At 45.1% G+C, this 17,251-nt stretch overlaps 1 protein-coding gene across 2 annotated transcripts; it reads right to left on the reverse strand.

The window, feature by feature from the left end:
* Positions 1 to 3,189: 3,189 nt before the first annotated feature.
* On the reverse strand, positions 3,190 to 7,875 carry LOC131256734 (AP2-like ethylene-responsive transcription factor AIL5). 2 transcript variants are annotated; one of them, XM_058257757.1, is made up of 9 exons: positions 7,669 to 7,875; positions 7,278 to 7,572; positions 7,123 to 7,205; positions 6,538 to 6,546; positions 5,490 to 5,578; positions 5,305 to 5,378; positions 5,165 to 5,215; positions 4,730 to 4,806; positions 3,190 to 3,923 (listed from the first exon to the last, which is right to left on the reverse strand). In XM_058257757.1, the coding sequence occupies exons 1-9, from the start codon at positions 7,760 to 7,762 to the stop codon at positions 3,331 to 3,333; spliced, it is 1,365 nt and encodes a 454-aa protein (XP_058113740.1). In that variant the 5' UTR covers positions 7,763 to 7,875; the 3' UTR covers positions 3,190 to 3,330. The 2 variants fall into 2 exon arrangements, with proteins under 2 accessions (XP_058113740.1, XP_058113741.1); XM_058257758.1 differs by lacking the exon at positions 6,538 to 6,546.
* Positions 7,876 to 17,251: the final 9,376 nt, after the last annotated feature.

The following is a 17,251-nucleotide window of genomic DNA, read 5'->3' on the forward strand; positions in this document are numbered from 1 at the left end:
ATTCACTTAAGTTTCAGCTTCTTCCTTTAGGGTATTTACACTTCTCATGCACTCGTTCTTTGGCTTAAGTTGAGCGGTTCTGGACACTACCCAGGTTCGACTCCCGTGATGGACGTTAAGCCCATCAAGACGAACATTATTCTATAGTTTTGGAACTAGTGGCCCACCAACGAGCGGTCTAGAACTTGTTCGAAAAATCGAGGCATTTTTGGAATGAATTTGGTTGTGAGATTTCTCGTGGGCAATGATTAGGTTTTGGATTATCTATGTTCATAATATGGCCTATTTATAACTAGTGAAAGTAGAGATTTAGTCATAATTACTCTAAACCGTCGGTTTTAGGCTAAAAGAGCAACGGGGTTGATTTGGTATATTAGTTAAGATCTGAGCCTTATCTGACTCAGCTTCGGTTAGATCTTTAATTTAGTTATGCTTGTCTTGATTAGTTAGCGATGGGTCGATTAGATTTAGGTCCTATGTGAGTAAATCATGGGGCTACACCTGATGTTCAAGTATCGGGCGGATTCATTGGCTTCCTACGGCTGATTAATCAGATTTGTGCGGTTCTTCACTGGTACCACCCCTGTATAAACTAACATTGAGTGCTAATGGTCATTAAGTAATCTAAGAAGTTAATTTTTTAAAAAAAATTAAAGGATTTTTAGAAATCCAAAATAGTGAAAATCCAGGATGTTACAATTTCATCCATGCCATCTATCTATTGGACAACATTACGGGAAATAGTGTTGAATGAATGTTGCGCAGATCGGATCGGATTAGATCGGTCTGGATTGACCATTAACCCGAACTCGACTCGATGTACAGTCAGTTCTGAGTGGGCCAACTCGATCCAACCTAATCCTGGCCTTCGGTTCGGGTCAAATCGGATCCGCCCAGTCGGTTTAGGTCGGATCTGTCGAATTGGGTCAGATTGTGCCCAGCTCTACCCACCATTGAAACCTTCCTAGCAGCTATCATGATATTTTTATGCCATTGCACCTGTTCATAAAGACATAGACCTAGACCAAAGAAAAACACAAATATAACCTTATCTAAAACTTCAATGGCTCTAAGAAAGTCTCGAACGACAACCATTCAATTCCCTCCATTTCTTGTTTCTTAGGGTGTGGTCCACATTTACCTTAATTTTGGGATCAAGCCCTAAAATGAGCTACCAGCACGTAGAAGAAAATACTAATGATGAACATACATTACAATGGATCCTAACTAGCTTGTGTCAAAGCTCTATGGCCCATCTTGTGTTTTATCTACACAGTCCATCCATTTTACCAACTCACATTTCCAAATCTGAGGTGGACCACACCATATGAAAACAACTCTGATTGAGCGTCCACTATTAACAGCTTCCTAGGCCCAATGTAATGTTTATTTGCCATCCAACTTGTTGATAAGGTCAGCTTGATCCAAAACTTCTGGTGGTCCCTCAAAGATTTTCAATGATAAGTGCTCAATCTCCACTGTTTCCTGTGGTGTGGTCCACTTGAGATTTGGATCTGCCTCAATTTTGTACTCATACACTAAAATGAGCTGACGAAATAGATACACAGTATGGATTGAACAAATACATCATAGTAGGGTCCAGAGAGTTTTGAAACCAGTTATCTTGCTAGTGTTGCGGTCACTAGCCCAACCGCGTCGGGGATTTCCACGGATACAATTTATTCACTTGCCGTTCGTCCCGTGCATAATGATAAGACGTGCATGGAATCCTACGTGACTGTCTCTCTCTATCTTTTCACGCGGGGAACATGATTACATGCGTTCGCACGTAAAGAAATTGTGGAATCTTAAGCCTCTTTCATGGCACCGTACTCCAAGAATCATCCTATCAAAAGCTCACGTTGCACATGTACCGGACGCACTTTGGCTAATGACCCCAGCACCAACCAGCTAGCAGGTGTCAAAGTACTGTAGACCCTACCATGATGTATGTTATTTATCCATACTGTCCATCCATTTTTCCAGCTCAATTTAGTGTATGAGCCCAAAAATGAGATAAATACAAATCTCAGGTGGACCACATCATTGGAAGCAATGTAGATTGATTGCCTACCAATGAAAACGTTTCACAGAAGTTTTGGATTAAGCTGATATTTGTGTTTTCCCTTCATACAGGTCCTGTGTAACCTTATCATCGTGTGGCCATCTGTGATCTGGATATGTCTATTTTTTGGTCTCATGCCCTAATATAAGATGAAAAAATGGATGGACTGCGTGGATAAAATATATACATCTCGATGGGGCCCACAGAGCTTTACAACCAGCTAACTCGCTGGTGTTGGGTCACTAATCTAACCGCGACCCGTATACTGTACTCGGCTACGGTAGTGAGTCTAGTGACCCCTCCGGTACCGCTCTCACTACTAGTCGGTGCTGGAAAAGCTCCGTGGGCCCACCATGATGTATGTCTTACTGTTCATTCATTTCTCCAGCTCATCTTAGAGTATGAGTCAAAAAAATTGCGTAGACTGAAATCTCGTGTACCATACCACAGGAAACATTGTAAGATTGATTTGCCATCCAACTTTTTGATTAGGTCACGGAGACCTGCACAAAAGGAAGATACAAATACCAGTTTGATCCAAAACTTTTGTGGGCCCCAAGAAAATTTTAATGGTGGCCGTTCAATCCCCATTGTTTCTTATTACGTGGTCGACCTGAGATTTGCACCTGTCTCATTTTTAGGCTCATGCATGCCATAAAATGATCTAGAAAAATGGTTGGGTGGATGAAACAGATTCATCAAGGTGGGGCCCACAGAGCTCTTTCCAGCACTGGTACTACAGGCATCACGACCGAATCTGAGTCCCAGATATACCACATGGAGTAATTAATGTACAATCAAGCCTAAATTTTGGAATGGCTTCGTTATGTCACTTCCTGATGGTGAGCCGCAACTGATGAATGGTTTGGATGACATATAAACAAAACATGGTGGCCCCACATTCCATCTGAAAGTTTCTATAGTGCTCATCCCCTCCTCCAATATCCTCCATTGTTCCCTTTGGAGTGGCCCACCTACATTCTCGATGTAGCTAGATATTAGATGGCAGTACCACATCAAGGTGGGCCCCACCAGCTCGAGAGCGTGTGGTGATCATTCCCCCATATAATTTTCACAGCCGCAAAGATACAAATGACATCTTTCACATTAAACTCATATAAATCTCCAGTCAGTATCAAAAATAAAAGAACACAACATAGCTTTTCAGTTAGTCTGTTATTCCTACTCCACAGTCGGTCCATAACATCCGTCCATGTAAGTATGGTCCACCCTCATACCAGATTCTCCAATCTCCACTTCTTCTATCATTCCATTCCAAATATGGGTGTCTGAAAAACTTCCAGATTAGGCTTTGCAGATTGAAAGCCATGATGGACAGGTTGTGTGGTCCAGCTTCCATAAGTAGAACCATCATAACCACTTCCCACAGAAATGGGAGTGGCAAAAGGAATAGATGATGGGTTATGCTGTGGAAAGCTTCCACTATTTAAGATAGACCCATTGCTCTGATTTATGGCTGTGGTAAAATCCATGTTGGAGTTTGAGAGACTCTGGAAGTTGGTAATGTTCTTTGCATTTGTTTGAGATGGGTCTTCAAATGCTAGAAGAGAGTAGTAGTCTTGTGGGTCCTGTTTGATAGGCCCAGAGGCAAAGCTGAGGGTCGTAGACGGTTGAGATGAGAAGGGGCTGTCGATCTGCGGTGGTGATTCGGCGCTCTTAGTGTCAGATGATGATGATTCTGATGCTTTGTTTTTGTTAGCGGTCCCACCGATGGGGAGATTGCTGTTGGCTATGCTTTTCACATCATAACGGCTCATGTCGAAGTTGGTCACGGCATTTAGGCCCCGGAATTTGATGGCTGCGATGTCGTAGGCCTCGGCCGCTTCTTCTTGGGTGCCTGATCAAATAAACGGCTAGGATTAATACAAGAAAGCAAAAGGAACACTTTGGATTCCACGTGCATATCATGGTGGGGCCCACACAGCTACAATATTCGAACATATGTGATCATTCCCACCGTTTATACGCAGTCAGTCATGAGAATGGACGGTCATCAACACACCAAACAATGGAGCTTGTACTAGAGTCACTTGTATAGAAATGATAGACTGGTCTTTGGATTCGGACGAATCTGATGTGACTCGTCTGAGTCGACTCGGACTATGTAGGACCTGATCCAGTTCAATACCACCACTCAACCCGGCCACTGGCTAATCAAACCGGTTCAGCCCCAGCCCATCAAGTCACACCACTGTCTTGAGAAATCTGATCATGGAGGACCCGACTGTCCACACACATCATCGCAAGTAAAACCATTGGACGGTCAGATTACATTGATCAGTGGTGTAGACTGTATGGTTTATATACGGGCCATGGATGGTGGATCTTACACTCTCACACCAAAGTTGGACGGGGGAGAATGACGATATGTTGTTTATACGCAGGATCTTCCTGTACTCAGCTTGCTTTAAATCCAATCCGCTCATTGGGTGGATCCCACCCGTTAGATACAGTGTATTAAAGAAAATCCTGATTCAGTTATATGGGTACACATGAATCTGGACCATTGGTCAAGTTCTCCTAATCATGTTGTACATGTTGGCCCACTGATGATCAGATCCGTTCAATCTATAGACAAGGCATCTAAATTGAGTGGCTTTGATCTAACGAGAGATATTTCAAAAAAGAATAAATGGTACTCACTAAAGGTTCCCAAGTAGAGATCTTTGTTGCCTGCTACCCTTCCAATCCTCGCCTGCCATCTACCATGTTGGTGGTGCCTGCACACTCACATAATATATATATTTTTTAATATTTTCGAATTTATACTTTTAATATTTAATTGTAATATGAGGTTAGGTTGTCCATTAGGGACCTCTATACAAAGCAACACGTGCATATCAAGCTTTTCATCAGGTAGGCCACATTACTTGGATGGTCGTCTGGCCATAAAATCAGGCCGTTTCACTCCTCAGTTGCGCCACAGACCTGAGGAGTAAACCACCCTTTCAACAACAGAAGATCTAAACGGTGTAGCCCATCTGATGGAAAGCTCAGATCTTACGCGCGTCAGGTGTGCTTGCATGTGAATGGCCAGGGCCACACGCGTGTAGGATTAAGATTCCAGTAAAAACAGACCTTGTAACTCCTCTATAAATAGAGGCTCCTCTAGAAAACCCGCTACTTTTCCTAAAAACAAGGAAAAAACGCAAGAAAAATTAGTAAAAGAATATATACAAAAAACCATTTTAAAGAATATATACAGAAGACAAACTTACCTTCTGAGAGAAGCGACAAACTCCTGCCTCGTCATGTTCTTCATCTCTTCCAGCTCTTTCTCGTAGTTAGACAGCTGTTAAAAAACAAAGAGAATTACACCATAAGTTTCAGTATATATTCATTTTTTCATTTATTCACATTTACGGTGTCAGATAAAAAAGCGTCGGAATCTGAAAACACGTACCGGAAAGTTGGTGGTCGTGTTCAGACCCCAGTATTTCAATGCCGCTAGATCGTACGCTCTCGCCGCTTTCTCTTCCTTGTCGTACCCACCTGCATTTTTATTATTCATTTATTTATCTATTATAAGGAGGTCTCTAATCATTCGGGCCACACAAACCTAGTGCAACATCCAGACCTTCTAATAGAGGTTGACTCCATCACCAATTACAAAAATCATCCCCATGTGGGCCACACCATAAAAACAATTTCAAGCCATTGATAAACAACAATATCCAAGTGTGGTCCACTCAAGCATTGGATGTTATTAATTTTTGCATTAGGTGATCTTCATGGTGTGGCCAACCTATTGGACGGTTGGATTTCTCAGTATATGAAAGGCTGGAAATTACCCGCCTGATGGACCGTTACAAGTGGTCCCACCGGTTAGACCACTTAATTACTTTCCCAGCATTGAATAATTTTGGTCAGAACATATGTTGGGATTAACTTGTATAAAAATTAGTTCGATTCACTCATCAAGTGGGCCACACCTGCATTTGTATTGTATTAGTGGCTATCCATTGTTTCTAATGTGGTGGCCCACCTAAAGAGGTTAATCTAGCTGATTTTTTCACTAGGTGATCCTCATGGTGGGTCCAACTTATTGGACGTGTTGGATGTCTCATACACATGACAGCTCGTAGCTTACTAGAAAGTTGGATGGTAACTTATCATCCAACCCGTTGGATATGGCATTCATCTCTATTATTATTATTGCAAAAATCACCCACGTGTGATTGCACCGAGTTCTCCATGGTGGGCCACTTACTAGATCTTCTGGTTGAAAAATCCGGCCGTATAACTCAGGTGGGCCACACTCTACAAAACAAACGGATAGCTAAAACAAATTTTATAGCCATCCATTAGTTTTGTTATTTGTGACCCACCTGAGAGAGTGGAACGGCCTTTACTTTGAGATAGAAGAGTGTGGCCCACCTCATGTTCGGCTTACATCTGTCACACGTGTGTGCTCAGCAAACCTCAAATGAAAATATAATTCCAAAACTCACCTAAATATACTGCGGACATCATTCACCAAGCATATGCCGCATGACAGCAGGAGGAAAAAGTGTCAGAAGACGCGTCGCGTGCATGGTAGCAGAGTAACTTGAGAAATATCTAACATGCGCCGGGAGGTCTAGCACTTACGATCTGAGCCGTTGGAGTCAGACATCCGTACCGAGGATCAGAAAGTACTGGTTGGCTTATTGTTTCATCACATGGCACACGCGATGTTAGCCGCGAGAATAGAGGATAGGTGGGGGTTGATCTGGACCGTCCATTAGGTCTGTCACAACATGTATGTGGCGGGGTCCGAATATCAAATTACGTCATCCAAGAGTGCACACGCGCATCGCGAGATGCGTACGTGTGGCCATTATGATGACCAAACTACATTGATTTTGATGGATAAACAAGGCCAACCCCACACGTGCGACATTGCACTTGTGAGGAGGATAGTAATCCAAATGGCTACTCGCGTGAGTAGCGATAGCACTCCTAATCCTATCTCATCGGTGACTGGCTCCGGGTAAGAGACCGTGTAGTCTACCAGCGCATGTTAGCGAGTCTCCGTAAATTACAAAAATGCCTACCTTGTCTTCCTTTCCGACTCTGCCCTTCTCTTCTGCAGCTGTTATCCCACAAATGCGCTTCGTATCTTCCCGTCCACCTATGCCTGCAAAATTACAAAACTGCCATCATTACACTCCAACTTTTCCAATTTAACCCTCTCCATTTCAAGAATTACCTCGTAACTCCACGATAGATGGACGTCCTCTGCCCAAACGTATCCAACGCCTTCTTCGAGACCGACGCCGAGGACAAAACCGTCTTTTCCGCGTCCGCATGAAACCCTTGCATGAAACCGGCAGCGATCGTCCTCAGCTCGGAATCGTACACCCCAGCGTCAGATTCCGTCGCCGGACTCCCTCCAAATGACCCACTCCCTCCGCCGAGGAAGTCCTCGAGCTTCGGTCCGACGCAGAGCATGGAAACGTCAGCAGCAGCAGCAGTGCTCTCGTGTCCAACTCTCCCGGCCACACCTGTAAAAAAAAAAAAAAAGACAGAAATCCAAGGGTAAAATCGGGAAAAGGTTGTTTTTTTGTGACACTGATTAGTAGGGATTGGGTTTTGCTGACCGTGATTGAAGGCTTCGAAGAGGCAGAGATTGGAGGAAGGAAGGGAGGATTGGTTCGAGAGGGAGAAAGTGAGCCAGTTCTGAGAAGAATCCATTTGAGGAAAAGAGGGGTATTTTGGGAAAGATGAGGGAAATGTGAAAGGGGCATTATGGGAAGAGAAGGGAGGAGAAGCAGATGGAGATATAGACGGAGGTTGGAAGAGAGAGGGAGGTGCACGAAAATCGAGGTTTGAATATTTATAATAAATGGGAAAGAGGCCAGATCCGGTACAATGCATTGCATGTTAATCTTACATTACAACGCTGCATTTGGGGCCCACCATGAGATTTTATTAAAATCCAATCCGTTCATCGTGTCATTCAACATATTTTATGCTTATATCCAAGAAATAAGACCTAAAAAAGAAACCATGTGGTCCCCATTACTAGGAAAAGTTGGGATGTGGACCCTTACCATTAAAAACCGTTCAGATTGTGGTCCCCACAGTATTTTCCATCAGTCATCCAATCCATTAGGAAGATAAAACCAAAAATTTTAAATGGAAATTCAAGAGATGATATTGTTAAAAATGTCAGATGGACCACATCAAGTGATTTAATGTGTTTTTAGCATGATTTGTATGGAATAGCACAGATGGGTTTTCGATCGTCTTACTTTCTCTTATTTCAATGATAACACGATATGAAAAATATGATGGACGGATAGGATTTTTCATAAACATCAATTTAGGCCCCATACATCGGGTTGTAGTTTAAGCTTTAACCTACGGAGCTTTGCAGCGGATCCGGCCTTTGAATGAGACCTGAGTGAGAGAATGCAAGTGGAAGGTTTTCCATGGGCGAGTGGGCGGTTGTGGAGGTATAGGTTTGGTCGTGCTATAGGTTCATTCCCATCGATTTATCGTTGATGGGGCCCACTTTGGTTTGTTTGCAGATGATCTGGACCATTGGTGGGTGAAAAAGGGGACAATCCGGTCATGTGAGTTGCCTTCAGATGTTATGAGATTGAATATTTTGGTACGTGACCGTCTGATTGAAGGCCGTGGTGGCATTGATTTGTGTTGACTATGGCCCTCGAGATTGACGGTCTAGATTATTTACATTAGCCTATCATCGTTGTGGATGAGAAATTAGTTGGCGTGACTCAGAATAGTGTCCTGATGCGTCGGTCCGAACAAGTGGCCATGCTTGGATGATCCAAACCGTTGATCTGATGGAAGCAGTGTTTGACTGGGAATGGTCAATAAATGCGGTTTGAATATTAGACTATGATCAATGGCTAGCAATAGACGGTTCAGAAAAAGAAAAAAAAGAAAAAAAAAAGCTTTATAGTCTCCAAAAGTATCATAGATTTGAAGATCGTAGCCGTCAATTTTTGGATCCTTCTCATTTGAAGTGGACCCCACTTTATTCACTTCTTGACCGTCCATTTGTACGCCACAAATCGGACACTTTTATGATCCGATCAGTAGTATTTTTAATGCATGGTGGATCCACAGTAAGATTAAACAGATCATCGGCCTTGATTACAGAAGGGTGGACCCCATTTATTAGATCTGAAAACCCGCGTAAGTATCGGGTCCGGTATATGTTTGTCGGAGATGATATCCTGTAGCCAGAAGAGGAAGAAATTTGTTTGAAAAAAAGAAAAAGAACTATGAGGGTGAGATCAATCGCATCCGTTCGTATGCTGGGCCCTATCAGAAAATTGTATTCACGAATTATTTCAATTTTTTCATTTAATATTTGACCGTTGTTTCTTTCATTTCGTACCGTCTCTTTGAGAATCACTATTCAGACGGTTAGGATCATCCTATCTACGTTTCTTTTCTACAAGTTTTCATCCGCATTAGGTTTAAGTAGATAAACGGATGCGATCGCTATATCATCTTGCCACGTGTCATTGGGCGCGATGGGCCCACCTTTTTCTTGTTTTTCGGGCCTTACTGTATCAAACCTCCCATGTTTGGATTGGGGAAGCAAGAAACGAATGATAAGACACGTGGGCCCATTCAATGGGTGCATATCATTTCAGAGCCGCTCCGACGGACGAAGAGAAGAGTGACACGTGTCGAATGTGCTGTCAACGTCCTGCGGTGCAGGTGGGGCCCACTGGAGACGAGGATGAATGAAAAGGTGAGGCAGGAACGCGGCTCCGCTCGAGGGAGAGTTCGAATCTGCCGACTGAGTCGACTCGGGAGGTGACACAAAGAGAACGTTTTCAACGGTCAGGATGAAGAGCCCACCCAGCATAGTGATAGAATGGGCCTACATGCAGCTTTGTTCGGGCGCGGCTTCCCGAGCTGACTGAGTCGACTCTGGAGGTGACACCAAAAAAAACGTTTTCAACGGTCGGGATGAAGAGCCCGCCCAGCATGGTGATGGAATAGGCCTACATGCAGCTTTGTTCGGGCGCGGCTTTCGATGGATCCGCGGATCCACCGAGGTGGGTGAATCCCTTATGTAGGGCCCACCGTGATATATATGTCTTACATCCACGCCGTCCATCCGTTTTGGCAGCTCATTTTAGAGAATAATACTAAAACTGAAACAGATCCAATTCTCAGGTGAGCCACATTACAGGAAACAATGGTAAATGATCATTAAAAACTTTTGTGGGCCACAAATTTTTTAGATCAAGCTGATATGTGTGTGTTCCCTTCATCCAGGTCTTTGTGACCTTATCAAAAGGTTGGATAACAAATAAACATTCAGGTGACTCCAAGAAGTTTTTAACGGTGGTTATTGAAACACCAATGTTTCCTGTCGCGTGGCCCACCTGTAATTTGAAACTGCTTCAATTTTTAGACTGTGCCCTAAAATGAGCTCTAAAAATAAATGAACAGTGTGGATGTAAGGCATATACATCATGGTGGCTTTCACAGTCAGGGATAGGCGCTCCCTTTGTTCTTTTGTCGAGACTAATCGTCTCGTTCGGACTTCTATGGATGTACTACGTCAAAAAATACACTGGCCGAATGATCTTGATCATTGACGAGGAATGACGTACGGACGTAAAGTTGTAGGGAGCCCGTACAACAAGAAGCTTTGTGGGGACCAACGTCATGTGTCCAAATCTCGTCATTTGCACCACTCTTAGGTCGTGAGAAAAAAAACAATCAGGCCCGTCCAAAGCTAAAGTGGGCCACGCCACAATTAAAAGTTAGGAAGGGGGTGTCACTGACACCTTCTTACGGCCACCATAGTTTTGGACCACCAAAAAAAAATAAAATCAGGCCCACCATACCATAGCTTATGAAAGAGTTAGATGCCACATAAATATCACAATAGCCCAAGGAAAATTTAATGGAGAGATGAGCCTATCCTCATCATTTCTATGGGGTGGCCCACTTGAGCTTTTGAAGCATATTAATTTCTGAGCTTTAGTCCTAACATAATCTAGCGCATGGACGGAGTGAATGGCCTGCAGAAACATCAATAGAGCCCAGTAGGGTTATTTATTTCATACTCCCTCATCGGCTGAATATTGACCATCATTGTATTTCTCTTTCTAGCCTATAGGTAAGATTATTCCATTGAGGGGATTTTTGAGTTGTAGCCTAAGTTGTACCTTTGCAGTTGATCCATACCATTATTTTTGTTGGCCATTAATTGGATGATTGGATTTTACTATTGAATTTTATTACCATTGAAGTAATTCTTTGAGAGCGATGAATAACCCCAAGTGGGCACATGAAGTTGGTAGTAATCACGTTCTAATCTTTCACATTATAGGCTATTGAATAATTGAATATGTTTTGATTCAATGGCTACAAATACAATTATAATGGTTGTCGGATTATTGTGATTATCAAGAAGCAATTGAAGTTGGGTTCAATGTGATGGACGACTCGGATACTCGATTGGGCCTCTCTAAATCATATAAATACTTTAGATGCTAAGTTTTGATGGCTATTTATTAGATTGGATCAAAATGATTTGCAAAGGACATTAGCAAAGATGTTGCTAAAAGAACATTAATTTGATAAACCAACTATATATATATATATATATATATATATATATATATATATATATATATATATATATATATATATATATATATATATATGTTGGGGGCAAAAAATACAAGTCCGAAGACTCGGACTTAATGCCTCGGGTCACCGAAGGATGTGTCAAATCCGAGGCATGATTCGCTAAACCGAGACAAAGGTTGAGTCGGTTCGGACGACTCATCAGCGTCCCGGGCATGCGTCGGGCGGACCACCTTGCCAGATCGACCGTCGCTAGGTCGGGCCTCATCCCGGATATCTTGGGATAAGATCTCCGACCCCGAAGCTCACGGGATCGGATGAAGGCTCAAGATGGGCACAATCCTATCTCCGTGATACCAGGAGAAGATCCCGCGCTCAATATCAGGAGGAAAATCCTTGTGCGACAAAGGCCCCAGCAGCTATAAAAGAAGGATCCCTGTCACCTTGAGAGGTACGAAACAAATTCTCTCTAAAAAGTTCCTCAATACTCTTAGACCCAGAATCCAGGCCTGACTTTGGCATCGGAGGGTCCCCTGCTCAAGCCAGGGTCTCCTTTGTCCCCTTTTTATGCAGGTACACGGAGGTCCAAGGGGAGTAACCGGACATTTGCATCAACAGCTTGGCGCCGTCTGTGGGAACGTACAAAAAGCCATCTCGTGTCTCTATACTGATTTCAATGGTGATGACTAGAAGGACGGTCCCAGAAGAAGATTTGAATGAGAATGCAATTACAGGGCCAGCGGGTCCAGTCGCGGTTCCCGCAGCCCAGAACCCACCTAATAACCGCCGACGAGGGGCGACCGGAACAAGCAACAATCAGCGGGGTCGCGACGATGGTCGGTTGGACAAGGAGGTTCAAGAAATCCGCTCCGATATGAATATGATGAAGCAGATGCTGGAACAAATGTATCAGCAACAAGTGCAGCCGCTCCCGCATCCTCAAGGGGAGACAGCGCGCGTACCAACTACGGCGGTTGATCCTCAACCTTCCGCGCCGCAGTCTTTCCGGCCGAGCCAACCCCAAGGTGGATCAGAACCATCTCCAGCACAGTCAGCCAATGCTTCCTTGCCCCCGACTGATCTCCGGCACGAAATAGAGCGAAGGAGGCGCAATCGCCCATCCATGGAAGGCACGGCAGAGAGCAGTGAACCTTGGAAAGCCGATATTCAGAATTTTAAAAGAGAAGTGCGGGAAGAGATGGCGAAAGAAATGGCGGACATGAAGCACGGCCGGAATGTATTCTCAACCGGGTCCGAAGCGAAGGCGTCCCCCTTCGTGGACTCGGTACTGAAGGCCCGGTTACCCGAGAGGTTTCGATTACCTCAAATCACTCCTTTCACCGGCAAGACCGACCCGACCGAACATATTGAATGCTTCAGAACCTATATGGAGCTCCATGATGCCTCGGATGCAGTAATGTGTCGGGCCTTTTCTCTCACATTGACCGACGTAGCTCGACTGTGGTTCAAACAGTTGAAACTAAAATCCATCAGTTCATTCGCTGAGCTGAGTGACGCTTTCCTCACCAACTTCGTCGGCGGAAAGAAGAAGTTAAAGCCCCCTGCACATCTGAACAACGTAGTTCAAAAGCAGGGAGAGCTATTGAAAGATTATATCAAGCGTTTCAATTTCGATCCCTCCAGGTTTGGAAACATTCAGAAGAAACGGCTCTCAATGCGCTCATGCAAGGAGTTAGAGATAAGCCATTCCTGGCATCTCTAGACAAAACCCCGCCCGATACTCTGGCAGAATTTATGGCACGGTCGGATAAGTACGCGAATGCCGAGGAAGCGCGAATCCTGCGTGAAACTAAAACTTTGGCCAAAGAGTCGGCCAAAAAGGAAGCCGACTCGGCCGGAGGAAGGAAACGCAAGGATGATCAAGCGCGTGATGAGCGAAGGTCAGGCAAACGGCCGGATCGAAGATTTTCCACATATACTCCCCTGAACAAGACTCGGGAAGAGGTATTGATGGAAATAAAAAACGAAGGCTTTGTTAACTGGCCCAGTAAGCTCAGGAGTAATCCTAGTCGGCGGGACAAGGATAAATACTGCCATTATCACCGTGATCACGGGCATAACACAAGTGATTGCCGTCACCTAAAAGAAGAGATCGAACGACTCATAAAAGACGGCCGACTCAGAGAACATATGGTTAAAGCTAGGGCGGCTGAGGCACGCCCGACCGAGAGCCAGCCTATGGAAGAAATTCGGACGATTATCGGCGGTCCACAAGGTGGGGGCGACTCAAACAATGCATGAAGGAGTCATGCAAGAAAACTTAGTCAGCCTCAGTCCGATCTCATGATCATCGATCGGCCACCAAAGGAGAAGAAAAGAGAAAGATATTGCATCTCGTTCACAGAGGAAGATGCCCGAGGCATCTACCACCCCCACGATGACGCATTGATTGTCACCCTGACTATCGCTAACCGAAAAGTGTTTCGGATACTCGTCGATACGGGGTCATCTGCAGACGTGTTATTTACCCAGGCGTTCGATAAAATGGGGATCGAACGGTCCACACTGCGCCCAGTTCGGACCCCGTTGATCGGTTTTTTCGGAGGACAGGTACTGCCTGAAGGGATTGTCTCGTTACCACTCACTGCTGGTAGCGCCCCATGTCAGACGACGATGATGGTAGACTTCCTGGTCGTCGATCAACCATCGGTATACAACGCAATACTCGGCCGACCTTCATTGAGTCTCCTCCAGGCCGTGGTATCCACGTACCATCTTTCAATGAAATTCCCGACCGAGTCGGGAGTCGGAATTGTCAAAGGAAACCAGCAGGATGCGAGGCAATGTTACATGATAGCCGTAAAAGGAGCCGCCGACAAAAGTCCGACCAACATATTAACAATCGAATCGTTGGACCCTCGGAGCGAGAATTATGAACGAGGACAGCCGGTCGAGGATCTTGTCTCGGTCCCCTTGGTCGAGACAGATGGATCCAAGACGGTACGAATTGGCTCGTCTCTGCAGTCCCCTTTGAAAGAAAAGCTGATAGCCCTGCTCCGTAGGTACGCCGACGTCTTTGCCTGGGGTCATGAAGATATGCCCGGGATCGACCCCTCTGTGGTGACTCACCGACTCAACATCGATCCATCGTATCGACCGATCCGACAGAAGCGGCGACCGCTCGGCCCTGAACGATACGCTATCATCGAAGAAGAAGTCAACAAACTCCTCCAGGCTAATTTCATAGAAGAAGTATACTATCCAGAGTGGGTCGCGAATGTCGTGCTCGTAAAGAAATCCAACGGGAAGTGGCGGGTCTGTATTGACTATACTGACTTAAATAAAGCCTGCCCAAAGGATAGTTTTCCGCTTCCAAGGATAGACCAGCTAGTAGATAGTACCGCCGGACATGAGCTCCTTAGCTTCATGGATGCTTATTCAGGATATAATCAAATTGCGATGCATAAGACAGATAAATCAAAAACTACCTTTGTCACCGACAAAGGCCTTTATTGTTACCGAGTGATGCCATTTGGTCAGAATGCCGGCGCAACTTATCAAAGATTAGTTAATAAGATCTTTGCTCGGCTCATAGGCCGAACCATGGAAGTATATATTGATGACATGCTCGTCAAAAGTATACACGCGGCAGATCATGTGAATGATTTGGAAGAAATGTTTACCACCCTACGAAAGTTTCGGATGAAGCTGAATCCGAATAAATGTGCTTTTGGGGTGCGCTCTGGAAAGTTCCTCGGTTTCTTGGTTAGTCAGCGAGGAATAGAGGCAAACCCTGAGAAGATAAAGGCCTTGATTGATATGGAATCCCCTAAAACCATAAGGGATATCCAAAGGTTGACTGGACGAGTCGCAGCACTTAATCGGTTCCTGTCCAGAGCCACGGATAAATGTCTCCCTTTCTTCAGACAGTTGAAAGGAAGACAAACAATGGACTGGACGGAAGAATGTGAAGCGGCATTTCAACAATTAAAATCATGTCTCGGTTCTGCACCTCTCTTATCAAAGCCCGAATCGGGGGAGTCTCTGCTCCTTTACCTAGCGGTGTCCGAGGCAGCGGTTAGCTCGGCCTTGATACGAGAGTCCGAAGGAAAGCAACTGCCGGTTTACTACGTCAGCAAAGCATTACTGTCGGCAGAAACAAGATACCCAAGCCTGGAAAAAATAGCCTTGGCTTTAATTACTTCCTCTCGCCGACTCAGGCCATACTTTCATGCCCATACCATCATCGTAATGACCGATCTTCCGCTTCGCCAGGTATTGCAGAAACCAGAAGCTTCCGGCCGACTCACGAAATGGGCCATCGAATTGAGTGAATTTGACATTCAATACAGACCAAAGGCAGCAATCAAAGGGCAAGCAGTAGCCGATTTTATCGCCGAGGGAACACCACCATCCGAGCTCCCGGTCAACGATATGCCAAAGAATGTTGCAGTTCCAACAACAACCGCTCCCCCGACCCTTACCTGCCCTATTCCCTGGAAACTGTTTGTCGACGGTTCTTCCAACTCGAAGGCAAGTGGGGCTGGGGTTGTGCTGGATCATACCTATATACAGTACGCCTTACGACTTGGATTCCAAGCGTCGAACAATACGGCGGAATATGAAGCGTTGTTACTCGGCCTCCGTCTCGCCGCTAGCATGGAGGTCACGCACCTCAGTGTTTTCAACGACTCTCAGTTGGTTGTCAATCAAGTTACCGGTGTATACCAAACACGAAAAGACCAGTTAAGGGCATACATGCAGAAAGCAAAGGAACTTATCAACGGATTTCAACTCTGTCGTGTCACTCAGATCCCTCGTACGGAAAACAGCAAAGCCGATTTGTTAGCAAAGCTCGCCTCAGCCGATGAAGATGAGATACCCAGGTCCGTCCCTGTCGAATACGTCGATAAGCCGAGTATAGATGAACCAATTAGCGAGGCCGTCAATACTATCAACTCGGAACCATCCTGGATCGATCCAATCCGTCAATACCTTGACGAAGGAAAGTTGCCTGAGGATCGCGCCGAGGCTCGACGAATTAAGATCTGAGCCTCCCGTTATACCATACTCAACGGAACCCTCTATAAGAAAGGTTACTATGCCCCATTGCTGCGGTGCCTCAAACCCAGCGAGGCAAACTATGTATTACGGGAAATCCATGAAAGAATCTGCGGAAACCACTCTGGAGGGCGGTCTCTCGCCCATAAGGTCCTACGACAGGGATATTACTGGCCCACTATCCAACACGACGCTCGCCAGCTCGTCCAAAAATGCGACAAATGTAACGATTCGCGGCAATTCCGAGGCAAGCCCCCGAAGCACTGACGCCGATGACTGGTCCCTGGCCCTTCGCACAGTGGGGTGTCGACATCATAAGCCCTCTCCCTATGGGAAAAGGTCAGACCAAGTTTGCTGTGGTAGCAGTGGACTATTTCACGAAGTGGGCCGAGGCGGAGCCATTAGCTAAAATAACCGAACAGAAGATCACCGAGTTTGTGTGGAAAAATATTATTTGCCGATTCGGAGTACCCCGTACAATTGTCACAGACAATGGAAGGCAATTTGATAATAGGAGCTTTCGCGAGATGTGCGACAACCTCGGAATCAGAAACGTTTATTCTTCAC

The sequence above is a fragment of the Magnolia sinica genome, chromosome 9, assembly GCF_029962835.1.
Source record: "Magnolia sinica isolate HGM2019 chromosome 9, MsV1, whole genome shotgun sequence".
Lineage (NCBI taxonomy): Eukaryota > Viridiplantae > Streptophyta > Magnoliopsida > Magnoliales > Magnoliaceae > Magnolia > Magnolia sinica.